Genomic DNA, 24,831 nt, shown 5'->3' with positions numbered 1-24,831 from the left:
GTATAAATTGACGTGGCTCTTGTGACTTCAAACAAATGGAACTGTGCCACTTTATACCCTTTCTTTCACTCAACCTGAGTCTGTTGATCAAGACACGGCTTGGATTACACTGCCTGCTATATTTGTAATAGATCAAAAAAAAAAATAAAACAGGAGCTGACAGTTTTGTCACCAGAAATGAATTCTGCAGTTTGGCACCTGCATTTTACAATCCACTTAGCAATTCAATTTCTTTTTTGTCTTACAGTATTACTATTCTATAAAAGACATCTCTGTTGGAGGCATGTGTATATGTTCAGGCCATGCGAAGGCTTGTCCACTGGATCCAGTGACCAATGTATGTATTTTTTTTTTAATGTGACTTATTTATAGGGTGGAACATGAAAAAAAAAGAAAAACAACTTACAAACCTGATAATGAAATTCCTCAGATTTCTGTGAATTTATGTCTGTTCTTTATCTGGAAGACAGTCAGAAGCAGTGCCAGGATGAAACAGTGCTAGCAACCAGAATGATAAACATTCCTTCAGTGTCAGCAGAGGCTTTCCTGAAATGAAAGAATAGGTTTCAGATATTTCAGTCCATATTGGAAGTTTCCTAGGAAAAACAGAAATCTGGGTTACTCTATGTAGCTGTAGAAATGAGTACTGTCAGTCTTTCTTTTCCTCCTTGATATTAATCAAGGAGTTTCCTAAATGATTGTCAAGTATTTAATTGATACTTGTAAAGAAATGATGACTCTAGAATGGTGCATTTACTATGCAGAAAATATTAACTGAGTTATCGGTTAAGCTAATCTAGAAGATCATGAGTCACTTATAATGTCTTCCAACTTATAACTTTCTTTTTGCACATACACAATATAATAAAAACATAAGCAATATAATTGATATATAGAAATATAACTTGTTACTGATTGTCTAACTGTATGCACTCACTAATACAGAATTTCCTGTCTGCTAATATTACATGCCACAGTGTGGGATCTTCTCATACACTATTCACTTCAGTAGGAGCTTTATAGGATTTAACAGAAAATCTTGTTTGTATTTGACATTAAGCCATTATGTAGAAAATCATTAAAAAAAAAAAAATCTTACAGTGAATGCATTTACAGATCTAAGCAGTTTCTATGGATCCTTGTAAAATTTTTGCAAACTCCTTGGTTTAATCCTTCTGAGCCTCTTCTGTAGTGATGTGTATAGCAAGTGTTGAACTATTGTCTCAGATGACCTTAGTGATTGAACTGCAACATTGTTAGAATTAGGCCACCTGTTAGAATTGGGTCTGCCTCAGAAAATAAGTGCTGCTACTGCAATTAGTACATTCTTCAGATAATATGGGTACTAGATAAAATAAAGCCTTTTGGAGAAGTGTGGTATCCTGTTTTGCAGGATGTCAAATATGTATTTCTTTTCTGACCAACATGAAAAATAGCATAAGTGAAACAACTCAAGCCAGAAGAGATTTGGAGGTTTAACTTTCCAGGGATACTCTTTAGACTGAGCCATTCCAAAACAGGCTTATAAACATTATGACTGTGGTTGTTATCAGAAAGAATCTTTCCCTTAGCATTGCAGAGAATAAACTTGCCGGAATTTACTGCCATGCTTTTCTGAAGCATTCCTTAACTTAACCTTGTTTTGCAAGATTTATGCTTTGTCCTGTGAGCCATAGAATTTTTCTAGCCTGCTGCTTTGACCTTAAATGGCTTCACAAGGACCATGGAGAATCCCCTTTACTGAATAACTATCAAGAAACCAATTTTTACTTCTCATTTCTCCAAACCACAGTTTCTTTTACATTTTCCAAGCTGCTTTTGCAGCTCAGAGAGTTTGGGTGTTCTGTACAGCAATATTTTCATACTGGTACTATGTGGTCTGCTGAGGAACTGAAAAGTGTCTGAAAGGCTGGACTTTTGCTCCAAGGGGAGGATCTAGAATGGCTCACTTCTTCTGGGGTCAGATCAGTTTTCCTGTAATGTGACACTGTATTTGAAGGCTACCAGGCTTATTTACTGTGTTGGGGAACTTTCATTCTCCCATCCTCCTTTCTTTATCCAGTTGAAATTTAGTTCTCCTACATCCTTAGATTCTCCTTGGATAATCTGGCCAACAATCTTCCTTTGCTTTGTGGCTACAGAAGTTAAACACATTTAGTGAATGGAGGATACATAAGTGAATAAAAATGAATAAACAAAGGAATTACAGGGTATAGCCAGTCTCAATGTTTTCATAATTTGAAGCGGAATGCAGATTATGTACATGGACAGATTCTTCAAATCATCACATTGTGTAAATATTTGTTTTTCTTTTAAATTAGAAATCCGTCTGTCAGTGTGAGCACAACACATGCGGAGAGACGTGTGATCAGTGTTGTCCTGGTTTCCATCAAAAGCCTTGGCATGCTGGCACTTTCCTGCATAAGCATGAATGTGAACGTAAGTTGAAACCAGTACAGAAGAAAAAGTTTGTTGCAACTGCTAGTGAAAACTGAAAATGGGTCCTAAAAGATTTTACAATTAGTTTTGTTTCTAACTACATTTGTTTATGAATAACATTTGATGTGATGTTATTCTCTTGGTTAGATGGACTCAAAAGACTTAACAGAAAAATTACATGTTGAATTGTGGTTTTATTGAATGTGGAATATTTTATCATAACATAGTGATACTTGGGGAATATTGTATCATTTTTTTTCTTCTTTGGTTTTTATAATTATGATGGGGATTTTTTGATAAAATAACAGAACTGTATGCTGGTAAGTAAAAAGTCTTTTTACAGATTTTTCATTATTTTAAACTTTAACAACATAATTTTTGTATAAATTACACTTTTATATGTTATAATGTTCATCCTTGATGAACATTATATTTTTATATGATCAAAATATAATTTGAATGTGTGATTTTTTAACAGAAAATACAAAGTATCTAGTTTTCCAACATGGAATGAAAACATACTTAGAAATGTCACCTTTCTACAGGGTGGGAATTTCATTTTCAGCTTTATTGTAGTAAGGGTAGTTATAATTGAACTTTAATATCTTACTTCCAGAGGTCATATACCACTTATATTTCTGAACATAATAAAATGTAGTGCTCTGTTACATATAAGTGTTTATTCATTTGTAGGTTTTCAACTTACCATGAGTGATTAAAAGTAAACAAATAGGAACAGATATGCCCATATTAAAAGTAACCATTGCTTATTTGTGTCTTGTAAACTTTGACCACACAGGTTATTGTTTCAGTTAGGGCTGTGTCTGCGCTGGGAATGCATTCTGGAATGAAATCAGGGTACATTTATTTTCATGTTTAACTTTTGAAAGACACTTCTTATGCCCTGTTCAACCCTTAGTGGATTGTTGTACTGTCATGGTGGAAACAGTTCCCTGGGATCTGAATCAGATGTAAGGAGAATGCCTCCCTACAATGTTGACAAACTTTGAATTTCTCTGTATGTGGAAATGAATGTTTTAATACCACAGAGGAACGGAGAGAAAGTGAGCTACCTCATTTTTACAGCAAAAGATTATTAGTTTATCTTTTCTTCTTGGGGACCTGAAGTCTAGAGTTCAGATATGAACTTCAAAAGAAGTTTTAAGATTGGGAATCCTTTTGTTCTGACCCAGTTCTTACATGCGTATGTGGAAGTCAAATATTTTTAGGATGTCTTTCAGCTTTCATTTGACTTATTTTAATTTACTCATACCATTCTGCTACTTTCCTTATAGCTGCTCTTGTATTTTAAGTTAGATGACTCTTTCATGAACCATATGTGTGTGCAATCACCAAAACGTTCTCGATTTTCAATTTAAACAGAAAAAAAAGAAACAACCTAAACCAAAACATCATAATTAAACTATGTCTGTCAACTTCCATACTCCCTAAGACAAAATATTGAGGGAAAAAAATACAACATACAGAATTCTGGGCCATGTTTATGATGGGACCATCTTACTTTTCAGAAATTAAGTACTAAATGAATGTTTGGATGTGCTACCAGTTACCATATACAGCACCAATGACAAACTGTTGAACAACTCTTTTTAATACCTTAGTAACAATGGGGCATCTCCAGTGGGAATGTATTTGCTAACACATTCCCTCTCTTTTAGCATGCAACTGTCATGGGAAGACTGAAGAGTGTTACTATGATCAGGATGTTGCAGACAGAAATCAGAGTTTGAATATCCATGGAGAATACATTGGGGGTGGAGTGTGTGTGAATTGCACAGGCTACACTGGTGGCATAAACTGCGAGACCTGCCTCGATGGATACTTCAGACCTAAAGGGGTAAACTCTTATTCTGTTGTCCCTTCTCTGTAAAGCTTGGTGTGCAAACCATCACTTCATCAGGGGAAGTTCAATTATTAAAAAGAGATGGCACAGTTTCGACTGCCATTTTATGAAGGTTAACTTCTAATTCTTACAGTGCAGCAGTTGTTTTTCACGGCTGGAAATCTATAAAGTTAACGGTCAGAGAAATATGGAAGTGAATTGTGTTGATATGAACAAATGCACTTGAGGTCAGGGCTTCCAGCTAGTATTTCAATTAATTTAAAGGAGGATGTGGTCCTGTAAACAGAACTTTTGCCTCAGTAATGAATTTCAAGTTTTGTTATCAAAGTTCAAAGAAATATTGCTATTTTTGATATTGATGACAGTCTGTAATTTTTATTTTTAAATGTAATGTAGAATTAATAACCACTGAAATTCTATAGTGTCTCATGAATGTCTTTGAATTTCAGTGCAGGGGGAATAGTTTTTTTGTATTTTGTCATATAAGACTGTATTTTCATCTAAATTGAAGCTATCAGAAGATGACTCTTATGTTGGGTTGTATTGTTAATATAGGTCATTTCTGTGCTTTAGACAGCTACACTATTAATGTGTGCTTAAATTGCTTATATTTCACCTGTTCAGTTTCTGTTGGGTAAATAATGGCCTATAGTCTGATTGGTTTTCAATCCTCAAACACAGAAAACATCAGCAAATAGCAGTAATTACATTTCCCCTGATATACAGGGCTTAGCCTTAGAGCTTGAGAGAAGGAGTACTGAGAACCAATTTCTTCAGCAGCAGGGCACTTGCTTGATTTTTTCCTCTGAATCAACTTATCATCCAGCTAATAGGGATTTGATATGTGAGAGAGTGTGTGTGGGGTGTGTGTGTGTGTGTGTGTATAGTGTATCTATAGTATGTGTATGTACCTACTTCATACAGCACTTCTAATTTATATTCCTAGTGTGATATTAGACCAAGGTTTAAGTTTGGTTGAGGTAACATTTTCAAGAACGATTGTCTAATGTTCACTTTTCTTCACTCACTTTTTTTTAAGCTACTGACTAACTATCTTTAGTTAGTTTTTTGAATCATGCTGACCAGAACAACTGAGCTACGTGTCAATATGACTTTAGTTAGTAAATGCTTAAAATCTACGTCATTATATTTATTGATTTTAACCATATACGGATCGGTTACAATCTCTACACCTTTTTTTTTTTTAAGTTGAAAACCTATCTGTATCTAAGTCTCTTATATGTTTCTGAATGAAAATCCAAAATGTAACTTTAATGGAATCATAGAATGTAGAATCATTTATATTGGAAAGGATCGTTGAGTCCAACCCTTAACTTAACACTGCCAAGTCTACCACTAAACAATGTCCTTAAATGCCACATCTACACTCTTTTAAATACCTCCGGTGATGGTTACTCCACCACTTTTTTTGGCAGCCCTTTCCAGTGCTTGACAACCCTTTCTGTGAAGCAATTTTTCCTAATATCCAATCTCTGGTGCCATTTGAGACCTTTTCTTTTTGTTGTAGACTGCATGGACTTAGTTTATCAGCTATCTCATTTTTGTTAAAGTGTAAGGCACCTACACAGAAGTTGTTCTTGCCTCTTTTTTTTTAAGAAATAAATGAAAGTTTTCAATTATTAAAGGTAAGGTTTTGTTTTGTAACCTCTTAATTTTTATAGGTGTTGCCAGATAGCCCAGATCCATGCCAGCCATGTTCCTGTGATCCAAATGGGTCTTTAAATGATACCTGTGTCAAGGACGAGAAACATGCAGAAGGAGGTAAGATCCCTCAAAAATACTGATGTTAAAGATGAAGTTTGAAAATAGTCAAAGAAAAGCTGAATCATGGTTTTGGTATCTTTAACAAAAAAACCCATAAAACTCTGGTTTTTTTAAAGTTTACTTATACAAACAGTAATCCAGCTGCATTGTTTTGATTTTTTTTTTTTTAATTCATATTTCTAATTTGTTGAGGCTTCTTTCAGATTCGTGGTTTGCAAACTTGGGTATATTTGTAAGATATGGAAAATATTGAAGACTTTTGGCTTTAAAGAGCTTTCTTCTTTTACCACAGAGATTAAAACTGGTGCAACAATAATGCTTTAATGTCTTTTCCTATCTAAACATATTTCCATTTGAAATCTAGAAAAAAAATCTGTTTGAAAGGTATTTATGTGCTTTCTCTATTACTAATACAGGATTGCAAGATGTTTACCATATCCCTGTAAAAGCTGTCTTCACATAGACAATAAACTGCTTCATTGTGCTTTGGAAACAATCACAGAGTCATAGAATCATCTAATTAACCCGGTTGGCAAAGACCTCCAAGATCATCAAGTCCAACCCTTGATCCAACACCGCTGTGGTTACTAGACCATGGCACTAAGTGTCACATTCAGTTTCATCTTAAAAATCTCTGGGGACAGAGAAGACACAGATGCCCACCTGACTACAGCCTCCTTTCATTTAGTTGTAGAGAGTGATAAGGTCTCCCCTGAGCCTCCTTTTCTCCAGGCTAAACAGCCCCAGCTCCCTCAGCCTCTCTTCATAGGACTTATGCTCCAGTCCCTTCACCAGCCTCATTGCTCTTCTCTGGACCTGCTCCAACACCTCGATATCCTTCCTGAACTGAGGGGCCCAGAACTGGACACAGTACTCGAGGTGTGGCCTCACCAGGGCTGAGTACAGGGGAAGAATCACTTCCCTGGTCCTGCTGGCCTGTTCCTGATACAGGCTAGGATGCCATTGGCCTTCCTGGCCACCTGGGCACACTGCTGGGTCATGTTCAGCTTCCTGTCAGTGCAGCCTCCCAGGTCCCTTTCTGCCTGGCTGCTCTCCAGCCACTTTGTGCCCAGCCTGTAGCACTGCAGGGAGTTGTTGTGGCCAAAGTGCAGGACTTGGCACTTGGCCTTGAACTTCATCCTGTTGGAATCAGACCATCTCTCCAGCTTGTCCAGGTCCCTCTGAAGAGCCCTCCAAGCTTGGTGTCTTCTGCAAATTTGCTAATGATACACTTGATCCCCTCATGCAGATCATCAATAAAGATATTAAACAGAATTGGGCCCAACACTGACTCCTGGGGGACACCACTAGTGACCAGTTGCCAACTGGATGCAGCCCCATTCACCACCACTCTCTGGGCCCGGCCCTCCAGCCAGTTCCTAACCCAGCACAGAGTGCCCCTGTCCAAGACATGGGCTGCCAGCTTTTTCAGGAGTATGCTGTGGGAGACTGTGTCAAAGGCTTTGCTGAAGTCCAGATAGACCACATCCACAGCCTTCCCCTCATCCACTAGGTGGGTCACCTGGTCATAAAAGGAGATCAGGTTGGTCAGACAGGACCTACCATTCCTAAACCCGTGCTGGCTGGATGGACCCTTGTCCATCCTGTAGGTGTTGTGTGATTGCACTTAGGATGATCTGCTCCACAACCTTGCCTGGAACCAAGGTCAGGCTGACAGGCCTGTAGTTTCCCGGGTCCTCCTTGCAGCCATTTTTGTGGATCAGTGTGACATTCGCCTGCTTCCAGTCAACTGGGACCTTCCCAGTGAGCCAGGACTGTTGGGAAATGATGGAGAGCAGCTTGGCGAGCTCTTCTGCCAGCTCCCTCATCACCCTAGGATGGATTCCATCTGGTCCCATAGACTTGTGAGGATCCAAGTGGCTCAGCAGGTCGCTGTTTCCTCCTGGATTACAGGGGGGCTGTTCGGCTTTCTGTCTCTGTCTACCAGCTCTGGAGGCCAGTTGTCCTGAGGACAGCCTGTCTTACTGTTGAAAACTGAAGTGAAGAAGGTTCAAGTACCTCAACCTTTTCCTCATCTTTGGTGACTATGTTCTCCCTCATGTCCAACAAAGACTTGTTGGAGTTCAAGTTGTGCCTTTGTCTCTCTAATTTTCTTTCAAAATGACCTAATTGTATTCCTAAACTCTTCATGAGTAGCCAGACATTTTTTCCATAGTAGGTAAGCTCTCTTTTTTCCCCTAATTTCCTTTAAAATCTCCCTTTTCAGCCAGGCTGGCTGTCTTCCTCTCCGGCTTGCCTTTTGGCACACTGTGACAGCCTGCTCCTGTGCGTTCAAGACTTCCTTCTTGAAGCATGTCCATTCATCCTGGACCCCTTTGTTTTCAAGGGCTGTTTTCCAAGGTGCCCTCTGAACCAGTCTTCTGAGTAGGCTGAAATCTGCCCTCTGGAAGTCCAGGATAGAAGTTTTATTGATGGCCCTCTTTGTGTCCCTGAGTATTGAAAACTCTATTATTTCATGGTCACAATGAATTGAAATATTTTTTGGTTCTTTTGTTGTAAAACGTCTGAAAATACTGTACAAAGATAACAAAACTTGAGGTCAGTTCTTAAGAGGTGTTTAAATTGGGCTAGTTACAATCTATTGATGAGATGTAGCAAACCTTTTTTGAAATAGAGATCAATGGAACATAAAAGCAGCATGACAAAGATGCAAATACTGGGCCAAAGGTGTAAAGTCTTCTATAATAACCTGATTGCATCAGTTCAATAAAATGATACTGATTTACTGTCACAGTGGTGTTGGTGGTGGGTTGATCTTGACTGGCTGCAGCTGCCCACCCAGCCACTCTCACTGTCCTCCTCAGCAGGATAGAGGCAGAACATGAGGCAGCTCTCTGGTTGAGGTAAAGACCAGATTGCTTGCCAATTACCACCGTAGGCAAAACAGAGTTTACTTGAGGAAAATTAATTTAACTTATTGTCAATTTAAATAGATTCAGATACTGATAAACAAAGACAAAAATTAAAAATACACCTCTTCCCCCACTACCACAAATGGTGCAGGGTGATGGCGAGCAGGGGTCATAACAGTGCCTCTATGACACTCCTTTCTTTTCAAACTTTTCCCCACCTCCAGTGTGGATGCTTCCCATGGGCCTAAGTCCTTCAGGAAAACAAATTTGCTCTATCATGGGTTGTCCATGAGATGTAGTTCCTTCAAGAAATATCCACCTTTTCCTTCATGAGGTCCTTCAATGTGGATGTCTGCTCCAGGCTGGTTTCCTCCAGGGGCTGCAGGGGTATATCTGCTCCAGCACCTAGAGTTCCTCCTCCCTCTCCTTCCCCTTCTTCATGCTCTGATCTGTCTGGCTGAGGGGCTCAGCTGTGCACCATTGGAGCTGGCTGTGTGTGGCACAGGGCAGCCCCATCCTTTCCTCACAGAGGCTGCCCTGAAGCACCCTCCCCACTGCCAGTGCCTAGTCTGAATGCTCAGTACAGTATATCACCTAGATTGATATGAGAGACAGTACAAGCAGAAGAGGATGAATCCCAAAGCTGGAAAAAACACAGTGAGACTCTGCAGTGTCCATACCAAAGCTGTGGGTGAGATTGTATAGGTTATAGATGACAGGCAATGAAACAAAGAAACCTCTCAGGCTGTGATTTTAAAATGGAGGAATGATTAATTCAAAGAAATGTGATGTCCCACTTGCGTGTTACGTGGCTGCTTGTTCTCTCAGTCCTGTTGCTGCTGCAGTCTCTCTTTTCACACCTTTTTTGCTGACCCCTGCTGTGGGTCATCCTCTGGAGCCCTGGGAGCTGAACAGTACTTAACAGGCTGACAGCTCCTCTTTCACAAGAAAAGGGAAGCAAAAAGATAGAGACTTTTTTCCATCTTGTTTGATTGTCAGTAATAGTGTTCTTAGGAACTCTCATAGTGTCTTATACCTCTGAGCATTCAACAGATCTAAACCATCTCATAGTTGCTTTCTAAATCTGCTTACACTTTCTGAATCTGACAAGGTGGTCAGATCTGACAAGGTGATCTTCTTTCTGGTAAATTCTTCCGTTGCCTCTTTTTCGGACCTCTCTAGGAAGAGAATAATGCTTTGGATCATTTGGATCATCCCGTGTCTTTCTAGTAAATCAAGAAATATGCCATGCCACCATCTTGAAGATAACGTCTCCAAAATTAGATTCTCTTTTTCTATTTTGCCTCCTGCTCATCTAGCCCCAGGCACTCAAATAAGATTCCTATCTTCACAGTTCCTCCAGTCCTGAGAACCAAAAGGTTCTTTTGCTCTCTTCACAGAATGAAAACTCTTGTCTTTTTCTGTCTTGACTGTAACCAGCTTCTCCTCATTGTCCTGAAACTTAACTGATCCTGCTGCAATTGGTTAGAGGCCTGTTGCTTTTGAGCATGTCAGAGTATTCTTAATCTCTATTGAATCTGCTGTTTGTAACACATGAAGTAATTTTTTTTTATTTATTCCTTTTCCAACCGATTGATTTCTTCTGATTCCAACTTATTTACTGTAGAGATTATTCTGTGTGTTTGAACTACTTGTTCTCATATGTGACATGCACAACTCACCATCATATATGGAATTATCTCTTCAAAGTAGTCCATGCATTTCTTTCAAACCTGTTGTCTGTGTCCTGCCCGATCTTGGAAGTCTGGTGAGAAGTGGACACTTCACACTTTCTAGACAGCGGCTAGAGGACAATTTTGGTATCTATCTTATTATTTACCTGTTTTAAGACCACTATAACAAAAATAAGCCAGCTCTACATATAACTGAGCTTCATAGCCATTCTACCTACAGTGTTCTTGTTCTTTGCTTCTTTTTCTTGTTGTTTATTTGCCCTTTTGTTTTTTACTTCTTGTATTAAATAATGCTCCAACACATTAGGAAAACTGTTTTCTTCTTGCACATTATGTTTGTTTATGGTTTTTGAACCAGTGGCTATATCTGTGACTGTAATGCCTTATTCACCAGAAAAAAAACACAATAATGCCAGTCGAAAGAAAAAGTCTTTCTAATATTTCTTTTAAGAAAAGATTTTTGTGGTAATAGAAGAGGTTGTGTTAGGTTCAAGAGCAAGTTCTGCATATAATTTTTAGTATAAAACTATCCTGAAAGCAGATCACTTTTTCTCTTTTTTCCCTTCAAATTTATATTCAGTACGCTGATAAAGTTCTTTTTACTATACACTGCCCACCGTGGGCAGCAATTGGGTTTGAAGCATTGGTGAGCCTTCATAAAGGAAAGGCTGGAAAACATGATCTGTCTGAAGGAATCTATCTATGTATTCACCAGTGAACCAGAATGAACACATTGGGTAGGTTGAAATACATCTCAAGAGTTACTGGCTGATGGGTTGAGGATGAATTGTTTTCTTTGTGTAAGATGGGAATATGCTTTTTAAATATGTGCTAAGTAAATGCTTTGAGAAAGTAAAAAACATTAAACGAAAATGGAAACTAAAACATTAAACTAAAATGATAATAAGGAACATCACGGGATATGGAGTGACTGTGAACAGTTCTTAAGGAAAATAAAGCTGGAGGCTGTGCATTCTCTGTGTGCTTGAGTACAATGGGTAACCGGCAATTCAAATGGAAAATTGCAGCAAATACTCTAATAACTAGTACATTGATGAAACACATTAAGAGGCTTTAACTGACTGCATCCTATATTCATAATCAGATTTTGGTAGGTAAGAGAAAGACATGGAAAAGTCCTTTTATAGTACAGCATACACTGTTTCAGGAGAAAAAGAAGTATTGTTATATATTAAGTATGTATAATTTCCATTTTGATCAGCGTAGTATAACTTTGTCTTCACATGTTTCAGTCAGCATTCTAAAATGAAATATTATTATTCTAGCTTGTAAAGTATATTTTTGGTTTTGAATCTTCAAAAATGCTTTTCAACTATTCTTTCATAGCAATCCTATATCATATGTTTGTGAGCAATATAAAAAAGGGAGACTTAGGATCAATCATAGTATTTTTTTAAGCTAGGTTATTGGTAATATAAACTGATGAAAATGCCTCTCAGTTTTGTAACTGAAAGGCAATAATTTTAAAACTGAACTTGTCCACCTATGTCCAATCCATCCTAATAATAGATAAACTTGACCATTACTGGTATTGTGATCATTTGCAATTGTCTATTCATAAGTGAACCTATACGTTCAGAACTACTTGTACTCCAGTAATTAGGGCTTTCTTGGTGAATCAGTACTCTTGTTTCAAGCTCTAGTGGCTAGATTTTAACAAATAGCCATTTTACTGGACTTTTGAGCACCTGCAAGGACTGTAAGGCTTGGAAACTGGCAGAGTTTTGTGACTCAGTCTTCACCACATGCTATCATGCAGTGAATTTTTCCCCTTTGCCTCTTTATGTACAATATAATCCCAATGACAGATGTTTATTTTTGCTGAAAAACTTCCTCAGACATTTTAGGATAAATAAGATCCAGACATCTTGATCTTTATTCAGGCTTTATAGTACTTTCCTCAGTGAGCAGTCCCACTGATTTCCATGAGATCATTTTTTGGAATTTATACGCTGTTGAACAGGAGTGAATATGACGGAGGCCAGTCATAGGATTGCAGGCTTTTCAAGGCTCTGGTGCATGCTTTTGCGTGCATTTATTTATGTGCCGTTTTGAAAGACTGCTAGGCTGGGAGAAAAGAGACTGATAAAACTCATTTCAAGATGACTCATCCTCTAGGATGGACTTTCAAAGCCTCTATATGCTTGAAGATAGGTCAGAAACTGATAATATTCAGGGAGAAAACAGGGAATAACAGCTTCATCAAATAAAGCCCCATTCAAACAATTCCTATGAAGTCATAGACCAAAAGCAAAAAATGTGCTTATGCTGAAATATGAGTTCATTACAACAAAAACGAAAGACAAACTTGAAACATCTTCCCTAAATCAAAATGTAGTTGGACTGTCGTCATAGTATGCACTACATATGCACTACAGAAACCTGGTCAAAAATAACCAGCGGGACACTGAGAGGAATTTACCGTGTAATACAGTGAGATCTTGCAAGAGCCATAAATGAAAGAAGGTATGGAGCAAAATAGAATATACAGACTAACCCTGTCAACAAGCCTGAGAGCTGGAAGGATATATGACAGTCTCTACATCTTCCTCTCTCTGATGTGGAGTGCAAGGTGTCTTGATAGGTGGTGGGCTGAAGGTTATCCATGCCTGTTTATGCTGTGTAAGAGCATGGTGGGCAGGACTGGTGACAGTGGAGTTTCCAATCTGGTCTCTCTCCCATAACTGCAGAGTAAGGAGGAGAAGGAGAAGGGACGGTTCTTGATGGGGAACTAAAAAAATGGACTAACTGAGCAATGGAGGACAGACTATATATTTAAATGAGTATTTGGGAGTTCCATACTGAGAAATTTAATTGAATTTGAGTTTGCTGAGACTCGTGAGACAGGAGTTCTTGAAACTTTCAAATAAGACTGGCTCACTTCTAAAGAGTAGGCTTGCCTGTGTCTTTTCCTGCTGAATCCTGGAGTACAGCAGAGTATTTTCAGCTCTAAGGAACAAAAGTTTCTCTGTTCCGGATTGTCCAGTTAGGATGCATTGACCCAGATTACAAGAGAGCTTGTGTTCCGCTGTGCTGTGGGACTTCACTGGTAGCTGGTTCAGAGGAGAGTAACTCAGAAATTTGAGAATTAGGGCCAAAGGCATCAAAACCCATGGAGCACATGGCTTTGTGATAGTAAGTAACACAAATTTCATGCACTGAAATTCTGTATATAATTAGGACAGATCAAGAAGGTGACAGTCATTATGATGTACTACAGGAGATCAAAGAGGCTGCAAGGTTAGAGTAGACAGATTGAATCTCATCTCTGTATAGATTAACAGATAATATAATTTAAAACTCCTGCAGGTGACTGCTTCTTCAAATAGCTAGTAAGAGAAGCTGTAAAAAGAGAAGCACCTCTGGATTTATGCATGAGAGTGTTTCAAAACTCTCATCTTGAAGGACAGTCAAATTCAACATTCTTGTAGGAATGAGAAGGCCTTCCTAAAAAAACAACCTAATCAAAACAAGGAAACCTTTAAAAAGAAAATAAAAATGAACAACCCAAGATTGCTAATGGCAAGCATAGTTTGTAGACTGCATATTAGACATTCATAGAAGATACATTTCTCTAGTTCAAAATTATTCAAGCAATGCAATTAAGATAAAAAGAAATATATACCTCTATTTAAACAATAAAAAGAAACTCCCTGAAAAAGCAGGAGTTATTTCCAATTGGGCATAATGGAAAAGGACATAAATTGTTACAGATTCCAGGAAGTCATACTCTTAATAATGCATACACATATCTTAAGGAATAATTTTCTAAATACCTATTTGTTGCTGAGAAGTACTTGTTCAGATAAATCAGAATCGAAAAGATTGGTAGAGATTTAAATGCAGTAGGAGTTAAAAATGGTGTTGATGTAATCAAGTTATAACTAGAGATCTCAAGAAAGAAAAGGACACAGTAGAAAAGCTGTAATAACTCTTCGTAACAGTGAATAGAATAGCTCAGGGAATTTCGCACTTGGGAGTTTTTGTTCATGGGGGCAAGTCAGAAGAACTGTCTTAAACAGAAGTGTCAGGTTTACAACAAGCTGATAAATGCAGAATAAAAATTTGTTAGGCATGTAACATATTTATGCATGGCTTCAGGACGAGTTGAGAAGTTGAAAATTGAGTTGCTTGAAGCATTAAATATAACTTATAATATTTTTTAAAACAGACATTAATATCATATAAATAGACACCATTTATCTAATTTGTAAAAGAAAGTCAGAGGGTTCCAGGAAACTAGAATCAGGTCTAGTTTCTGTATCAAGCAAATCACCAGAAATACAATGAATGATTTATACAATTTATGAAATGTGGCAAAAATGGGCAAAACTCAAGGCCAGGGCTTTTATATAGAGGACAGTCTGCCTTATGAATCTGTTTGAATGATTAAATGAACATGTGGACAAAGGCTCATTTGATTAATATTGTATTTTGATTTTCAGAAGGTTTTGACAAGATCCTTTACCAAAATCCACAAAAGAAAGTGTAATAGAATATGGAGTAAAGGTTCTTTCATGGGTTAGTACTTGGTTAAAAGAATAAATGGACCATTTTCACAGTAATGATCAATATGAACTGTTGAAAATATTCATATTTAACCCGGAGAAGGGATGAGTAGGAAGGTGATACAGTTAGCAAGTACAAAATCTTTCAGCATAGAAAAATGAAAGAACTGCAAAATGTTCAGAAAGATCTCAAGATAGTCAGTGGCTGAGTAGTAAAATAAATTATGAATTTCTGTAGCAATTAAAAGTAGAACACTGAAAAAAATAGTTCTACTTGTACAGTGATTACAGTGATTATTGAATTAGGCACTAACAGTTGTGAAACAGCTCTTGCAATTACTTTAGGCTGTGCCCCAGGTCTGTCAGCTCAGTTCTGTCTCAGCAATAGTCAAAAAGGTCAACAGGGCGTTAGGAAATACTACTGTTCTTTAAAAAAAACAACTGAAGAAAAATCATCAAAAAACCATATCAAACCAGTCCACACTATGCACTACCTTCTTCTTAAATAATTTATTAGAACTGGAAACAGTGTAGAGAAAGACAACAGAGACTTTTGGCTACACCAAGCAGTTTCTCTGTAGAGATATTGAGTAGGCTTAGGACTTTGTGGCATATGAAATAAAAATGTCATGTGGGATATGATAGAGGTATATTGAAATCACAGATAACATGGAAAAAGTGACTGGTTACTTACTCTATGATATGAGAATTAGATGGCAATAAATAGAGATTTAACACACTTCAGTGTTTTCTTTCACACTATACCAGGCTAAATGTGGAAGTTCCTGCTAGGGAGCTTTAGAGATTCTGAAAATAAAAGTATGTTCAAAGGCTTTTAGGTGAATTAACGGAAGAGAAGGTTTTCAGGGACTGTTAGATGCAATGAAGTAGAGATAAGTTTCAGTTTTCAAGATCTCTAATATGCAGATTTCAAAGTTCAAATCACTGTATATTTGCCCTATTCTTGCATGCTTTATTCTAGTCTCTCTCAGACAGGACACTGAGTTAAATAGATGGTGATGTGACCAACAGTAAATAAACTTATGTTATACTTACCAAAGGTGTTGCTTTGAGCACTCTAAAACACATATCTGCCAATAATAATGATAAATCAAATCAATCTCATGTTTTCTCTCTCTTCCCATAGATATGTTGCCTGGTTTCTGTCACTGCAAGACTGGCTATGCAGGAGAAAGCTGTAATCGATGTGCCTTGGGTTATAAAGGATATCCTGAGTGCCTGCTCTGCAACTGCTCCCTTAAGGGCAGTGAGAATGATGACCCTTGCATAGGTCCCTGCATCTGCAAGGTATGCATGTCAGGTTCTTCTGAGTCATAGAAAGATGCTAATGATATTGAAAGATTGCAGTTAATGCTCTTCTATCATACAACAGTATTCTAGTGTTCTACCTAGCTGTATTAATATCTGTGTTAGTCACTTGTCATGAACACTTAATTTGGGTCCTGTAAAGTCTTAGATTGTCTTATGTCAGAACTCACTGTAATCAACATATTTACCTAGGAGTCTGCTGCCAGTCTTTCAAGTCTTTAGAAATCTGTAATGAAGGGTTACTTCTGAAGCCTGTGAATCATTTGTTTCAAACTTCCATCCTCATCTGCTCAGAAACTATATGTTTACAGTATTGTGGACTCTAAAACTAACCTGTAATGTGACTTCAAAAGAGAAAATGAACTGGTGATCTATTAAAACAAGAAAATTGACTTTTAAGAGTAGTTATTAGGGGTATATTCCTCTTTTCTTGCTAAATTCCAAACTGAGAGCATTCTTTCCTGCCTTGGGATAGTTGTTTAGAAATCTCTAACGTATTTAAAAAACCAAAATACATCCTTTCTGTAGGAAGAGTTTCTTAATTTCTAGGAAGAAAATTTAAGAGTATTTTTCTCTATGTGCCTTCCCATACCTCCATCAAATTATATTTTGATATTATATTGAAATAAAAAACTTTTAAAAGCACATGCACTCACTTCTTATAAAATACCTAGTTATGAGAAATGCTTTAGAATTGATTGTGCTCTCTAAGTCACAGTCTAGTAAATGACCATGAATATGCCCAAAGGACAGCTTACTGTACTATGGATCAATTTTTCTGTGTTGTACTTGTGGGAATTTCCTTCCAGAATTTAATTAACAGAATTAGTCACAAATCAGAATTTAAAAATACTCACATTACATCCTTAAATACAGAAATGTACAAAAAAATGCTTCAATCTATAAGCTCATGCTGCAGACACACACAAAGCTCTGTCACAAAACCCTGTTTTGACAGCTGAATAGCACTGAAATCTACTCAGAGAATTAACCTTATCCTCACTTTATGTAACAGTCACATGCTCTCTGTCAGAAATAAAATCTATCCATATCACATTTCTAATTACTTAGCCATCAAGTCTAGAAGATGAGAAAAGAGGTGCTTTCGCAATATTCTGTCTCGAAACAGAGCTTTGATGAAGATGTATTTTGTTAAATAGAAGATAACTACTGCTTAATGATTCTTATGACATTATTTGTCTAAAGCCAAACTGATGTTAGTACAGTTAGACCAAAATGAACAAATAAGGAATAGAGATAATTGTTCCTATCCTAGAGAGTTCTCATTATACGCACTTTTTGCTCGGTGTTCATCTTTTGTCTTCTTTCTGCTTCTCTAATCCCTTTTTAAGTGCTTGTGGGAGAGAAAAATGATACCTTTTGCAGATAGCTGAGATAAAGATACATACACATTTATTTTCACTAGCAATCTTCAAATTCAAATCAAAGCAGATTTTGGTCAAAGGGACACTAAAATTATCAGATTAGTTATGCTCCATATGAAGAAAAAAGTGGGATGTCTAGTTAATAGCAGGTCTTAGGAAAAATGCTTCCCTTCCTTTAATCACATCTTTCAATTACCTATGATGAGCTGTAAATTTGCTAAAGATAGTTTTCTTGTAAAGAAAATTACTGAAAAGCAGTTCTGTCTGTAAGCAGCAAAATGCAGCCAAGTGGACATTAGATTGTTATCTTTACCACATTAAGTAGAGTAAACTAAAGTACAGAAAGGGGAGGGGCAAGTATAAATGACTTTTTTTTACTAATTATCATAACTTTCTGAAGGTATATACCCAAAGTCTCATCTTTGGATAATTTAAAACTGGATTGAACAGTATTCAGAAATACATGGGACTGCAGAAACATTATTTTATTTGCTGAAAGATAGGTTAGATCTCCTTCCCAACTTTGAGTTTTATTTATCTATTATTAAGATATATCTATTATATATCTATTATCACTGAATTTACTGCCTATTCAATAGAATTCTACATGTTTTACTCACAGGTGATGTGTTTGTGACTGGAAAGTGGGCAACTTTGCATTTAAACACATACTTTTGCCTTTCAGCTCTCTTTTTTTGTTTTCCCCTTCCCACTCTGCACACACTCAGCACATCACCAGTATGAAATTTTTGTGACCAGTGTTCATAATTCTAGTTTGTAGAATCATTGGTGAGATATCTATGTGCCCAGATGTTACCCACATTGTTTTTCACATGAAACATGGTTGATTTCAGTATATCTGTGGCAGGAATATACCTGAGACTGCTGGTGAAAATGTACAACTACTTGTCATGACATTAATGAGATGTTGAAGTTAAATGTAATTGACTGATAGCCTTGAGTTGTATTAAAGATATTTGTGGTTTGTTTAGCAGAGTCTGTATGATGTTACTGAAGGGGAGCATAGATAGAGCAGAGCAGCAGAGAGAGAGCAAAGATATTTTGCTACATGTATATGAATTACTGTATAATTAAGGGTGAAAACCTTATTACATTTTCATTGTATCTCCCTTTTTGCCTGTCGTCATTGCCCCTTCCCACTCACTGTCCCTATTTTCTCTTAATTCGAATGTGCTATCCTTTCTCCCCATACCTCCACCTGCTTTGACCTGCATGTTTCATCTTTGCTAGATCTTATCCTGGAGGCTATCAAATGGATTTTGGCAAATTTACTTCAGATTTGTGTGTTTTGAGCAATCCTAGACTACATAGTGTAGGCAGGCTTTTTATAAAGTGTTCATTCTCTGCTGACATAGAGCAAACAATTTGGTCCTGTGAGCATAACACAGAGCACTGTCTCCAGGATTAAGGAGACTGTATAAAACTTCTGAAAGGGAATTTTCTGAGCTGTGTGGGACAAAATACTGAATTACTAAGCCAGCACCATATTGCAAGCCTCCTGCAACACACTTCTTGTAGAAAACCTGGATTTATTTTTGACTATAGGACAAATTGGTTTCTAGTGTAAGGCAGCAGGACTTAATGCACAACATAAGCTTTCTATGAAAAATATAAGTACCAAATGGTAAATTTAGAATTCTTCATGTATATTTAGTACCTGTCTTTCTACAGCAGAAGAGTTTGCAGACCTGACTGCATGTGTGGCAAACCATGTAGCTATGAAGTTCAACTCTTTGAGCACTAGGATATAGACTGAATTCAGCTATCAATTACAGACCCCTGAAAAACTGATACACTGAGTGGTTAGTACAACTGATGCTATGAACCTGTAGTTTGCATCAGCTGGATGTGCACAGATTTAATCAGCCCTACCTACGAACTACTATTGTTGAGATTGTAACATTGTGTCCCATACTTCCTTCCCCGCTGAGACTCTCAAGTGTAATAATAAATAAATAAATAAATAAATAAATAAGGTTATTCCTTGAAATCAAGTATGTCTATTCATATAGAAGAAAAATTAAAACTCTTTTAATGTCCAAATTCCATTTCCTGTTATTTACATGCAGTCATAGTACCTTTTATTGTGTAAAGGATTTGCTACTAACATTCCCAAATAAGGAAGTTTTTCCTATAAGTGTCTTAGACTCCTGCAATCTATACTCTCCTGGAGAATAAAAAACCAGTGATCTCGAGTTCTAATCTATGACAACTGAAGTAATATTCTATGTGCATTTTCAGGAACATGTTGAAGGAGAAAACTGTGATCAGTGCAAACCAGGTTTCTTCAATCTTCAGCAAGATAATCCTGAAGGCTGTGAGGAATGTTTCTGCTCTGGGAAAACAAATATCTGCACACATTCTCACCTTACCTATGGAAGTGTAAGAAAAATCATACTGCATCAGTACATGTCACTGGTTTTGTGTTTTTCTGTGTTGTCACTGACCATTGCCACCAGGGTGCATCTTATTAGAAAATACTGCATGTTTTTTTATGCCCCCTATGACTTGATGATCCTTATGGGTCCCTTCCAATTGGAGATATTTTATGATTCTATTGTATGATTCTATGATATTTTCCATTTATCCAAAAGAAAATACTTATAATCTTTGTTTCTCTTTGTGAGAAAATTCTGGAATAGTGCAGTTAGAACAGTGAAAAGCACAAAAAAAGTTAAAATAGTAAGAAATGAAGCCATGTGCAAAACACAATCCTGGAATGTGCATATGTAATCAGTCCTGAGTTAAATGCACAGACTCTTTTCTAGATAATTATTAAATTTCTAGACCTAAAATACTTAAAATTTTTGAAACACTAAATGTACAACACACAGCTTAAGTAAGAAAAAAGAAATGCCTTGCAGGGGGCATTTTGAGAGCATTTCTTTTGCATACTGCATTCCTAGGAAAGGATGTAAGAGGGAGATGAACCTACTGTTCTCATTTGTGCTGTAGAAAAATGTCTTTAGCCTGCAAATATACTCTAAACTGTAAATTAGTTCTCAAAGCTCAGACACTAATTCCACCATAATGGATGTATGCTGCATATTCATGCCTGTAGATCAAGTCTGGGAAATATGTTCCAGGTTTACTAGCTCCTGGTTTTGGCCATATTGTTTGCTGGAAGGCTGTGAATAGCATCATATATGCCTAGTGTTCTCATTTACATGCCAGCAACTGGAAAATTTTCCATCCCATGGCTGAGCTCATTTATTGTTCTGTTTGTATCCGGGCTCCAGAAGCCATCCTTGTATGACCAGTGTGCTCTTTGCTGATGATTCATTTCTAGTTACGGGATTCAGATATTTCAAGAAATTCAATTTCCAGCTTTGCTTTGGTTTTATAAAAAGAATATATTTGAACTTGTAAGTTCTAAGGCTTTAGCATTACAAATTATTATAAATTACGCTGCCAACGACAATCAGAAAATATATATCTATTTGTCAGCTCATCTTCTGTACACTCCATGACTCATATTATTTATTGAAAACTTGCATAGTATTTGGAGATATTCTTGCACATGTGTTTGTATGATAGAATTTCCTCCTCTCTCTGGAGCATTCGAAGCAGACAATGCAAATATTAGCAGTTATTTCAAGCTACTCAGAAGTTATAGCTCCCAGTCACATAACAGTAAGAGAAATGTTCGCTCTTATTACTTTGTGTTTTCCTTGGTTCCTAAATTTTCCTAAGTTTTTTTAAAAAAACCTCAGTTTTTTTAAAATGGTCAAGTGAGAGACTGTGACTATTGAAATGACTGATGTCCTGATTCCTATTGTAATGTGGTTTTTTCTTTTTTTTTTTCCCCTATCATTATAGATAGAAGACATGAATGGTTGGCATCTGACTGACTTACCAGGTCTCATCAGAGTTACCCCCAAGCAAAAGAGATTTGATGGGCATCAGCAGTTTAGCATCAGCAATGTGGCTGCGCGAAAAGTACTGCCACAGACTTACTATTGGAGCGCACCCAGTTCTTATTTGGGCAACAAAGTAAGTGTGGTTGGTACTTGCCTAAACGCTAATTTGATTTACTGAGGAAAAAGAGGTAAGATCTGAAGGAGGGTGGAACTGAGGGAAGATTAAGTTGGGCAGCCATTTGACCAGCAAAAGTGCAAGCAGAAAAGGGATCAGGCATGTGGAATATCCATGTGAGGCAAAAAGTTAAGTAGAGAAAATTAACTAAGTCTCTTTGACCTTAGGCCCTCTTTAGTCTCCTGCTGTCAGGTCTTAGAGAAGTCTCAATAGTTCACAGCAGTGTTTTTTTCAATGAATTAGCTGGTGATTCAGCTTGTCCTGTTCTTTTCTCACATTGTCCTCAGCTTTGAAAATTAGTTCCCTCGTCTGCTTTTCAGAGATATAAGTTGTGTATCAGATGTTGTGGGGGTGTGTTACAAAACTTTAATGTTTGGCAAGAAACTTGTGTGTGGGGAGCTCTCTGCCCTATAACTCAGAAAATGCTGTTGTGAGATTTGTGTCAGTTCTAACGCATATATTTAAGTCTGCATGTATCTAGTTGTGCATGTACACACGTATTCATGCCCCAAATCCACGATACTTTCATGAAAATCTCATTTTTCTCAGAGAGTAGAGGACTGAATGAGTCTTAAATGTGAAGAAGGCTTAACAGCTTTCCATTTACTGTAACCCAGATTATGCTAAAATTTAGCAGAAATACTAACACTAATGTATTTGAGCACATTTTCCTCTCCAGTCACTTCAGGCTAGCCAACCTCTTATTTATTTATTTCTTCCTATTGGCTGAAAATCAACATGACAGAAGGTAAGTGAGCATGTTGAAACTAAATATCATCATTTCAAAGAATTGGGCATCCTGTTCATGGCTATAAATTGTTAAAGATAGGCAGGCTTACTTAGCTGGGCAAGGGGGAGTTTCTTCTATAATCTTCCATGACTAGTGAACTTACCCTGAAATATGAACTAATACTTTTCCAGACAGAATTTCATTTTGCTTCTATTCAGTGAGCAAAATAATGGTAGGAATATGCACAAATTATTTGAATGTGAAAGATATTTTTTCAGTGTAATTTGGAGGTCCTTTGTGGTTACTGTCAGATATCGCTGTATGAATTAAGCAATTTGCCTTAATAACTGAACCATATAAATTTTTGATACTACAATAACACTGAAAGCACTCAAATTACCACAGTACATCTTAACTGTCATGTTGCATCACGTAAACTATAGTGATAATGACATGCTTAGGCCAGATGATTTATGCTGTAGAAAGGAAAGTGGAAGTAGAATACTGAGAGGCCTTATTTGTAAACTCAATAAAACATTTTTCTAAATAGCTGAAACTGAATAAAACCAAATAGCTGAATCTAGATAAAAACACCCTGTCTTGTGAATGACTGCTAGTTATAGAATAATTAGTGTCTCGAAGCGTGCAAACTTCCTTAAGAATTTTTGTCTTAGAAAACAACTTCAGAAGTCTATATCAAGATGCACACTTCTGTTGTAATTTATAAACCTCATGCCACAGAAAACTGCCTTCCCTTTAAAATTATTGCTCTTAAAAAATAATCCCCCCCAAAAAATTGATTAATAAGAGATATTAACTGTACTGCATTTCCTAGTTTTCAAATATAGCTCAAAAACCTTAGATAAAATAATTCTTTAATATAAAAGTGGCGTGTTCTGCACATGCCTCCACATTGTTGACTGACATATATGTGCTAACTGCTTGTTTTACATCCATCTCCAAATCTTCTTTTGGGTGAAAAAACCATTATAAATAGGATGCCCCTGATTGTGCAGCCTTCAGTTTTTTCATTTAAATCTGGATGACACTAGGTAGTGTGATACTGGTCTTTGACTGTGTCTTGAAGGAGACATTATAAATAACAGGAAGCTGTAGATGGGGCAGGATTCTTGTTTATGCCAGAGTTGGACAAGAACATGGGCAAATTATTTTAACATCACCATACCCTTTTAGTCTTCTAAATATATGTACTGTTACCAGAATTTAAAACTTTGTTATATAAATTCAGATAATTTTTCAAAAAACCATAAAATATGCATTTGAACAGAAAAATTGAACATTGTTTTTGATGCATAATATGTTTGAGAGTAATCTGGAGGAATTTAATTTCAAGAAATAAAATATCTAGTGGGTAATTTGAGAGAACAGTTTTAAAATGGCAAGTATTAAGGTTTTAGCAGGTATCATAAAATAGTTTATCTTCTTGCCTGCCTACCTTATCATAGCCAACTGAACTAAGGATTGCAGCAATAATGAGGACTTGTGGTGTGTTAGAGCTTATAGTATCTGAAAAATCACATTATTCTATCAACTCTAATTATATTCTAGGTATTTGAAAACCCCATTTGGTTTTTGTTAGCAGTTTCTTAAATTGTTTTGACAGTGGATCTATAAGTTTATTTTAAACATGTGTCCATGCTAAAATATTTTATATATTTGTCTGAAACTGTTATGAGTTACGGTATGATAATGTTTGATCACAGCACTGAAAAGAAAGTCAAAAATTAATTAAAAATTGGATACCCAAGTCAGCAGGATGATATGAAATACTTATTTCTTTAAAGTCAACATAGAAGGGTTAGGTGTGTGTGATATTTCAGAAGTCTAACATTACGTATACACCCTGCATCTCTGACATCTCATCAAAAAGCAATTTGATAATTCCTATGATGAGTAGAACCCCCTTACAATTAGGTGAAAGTAAACATGATATGCAACATATCTAAACATGGCACCCCTTCCCATCCCTCTGCCCCCCACGACACACGCATGAGAGGCCTCTGAGGCCACTTGAAATTCCATGGGGAAACGTCCATCTTTGGTTACATACTTTATTTTTTTTCTGCAACTGCAAATTTTGTGTTCCTTTCTCTGCTAAGGGCCAGCTTTAAGGTGAATGTGAAGAT

General features: G+C 36.9%; 1 protein-coding gene across 1 annotated transcript in view; it reads left to right on the top strand.

Annotated features, from left to right (window-relative positions):
- LAMA2 (laminin subunit alpha 2) overlaps positions 1-24,831 on the top strand; it is a 273,953-nt gene that overhangs the window by 48,246 nt on the left and 200,876 nt on the right. Inside the window, exons 5-11 of the mRNA XM_018078006.2 lie at positions 248-337; positions 2,322-2,439; positions 4,119-4,297; positions 5,986-6,085; positions 16,332-16,492; positions 20,161-20,301; positions 21,739-21,916. Of these exons, the coding sequence (XP_017933495.1) occupies positions 248-337; positions 2,322-2,439; positions 4,119-4,297; positions 5,986-6,085; positions 16,332-16,492; positions 20,161-20,301; positions 21,739-21,916 (967 nt within the window). The remainder of the gene's footprint in view (positions 1-247; positions 338-2,321; positions 2,440-4,118; positions 4,298-5,985; positions 6,086-16,331; positions 16,493-20,160; positions 20,302-21,738; positions 21,917-24,831) is intronic.

Source organism: Manacus vitellinus, unplaced genomic scaffold (genome assembly GCF_001715985.3).
Source record: "Manacus vitellinus isolate BGI_N305 unplaced genomic scaffold, ASM171598v3 scaffold_4_pilon, whole genome shotgun sequence".
Classification (NCBI taxonomy): Eukaryota; Metazoa; Chordata; class Aves; order Passeriformes; family Pipridae; genus Manacus; species Manacus vitellinus.
Note: the sequence above shows the minus strand (reverse complement) of the source record. Positions and strands in the feature narration are given on the sequence as shown.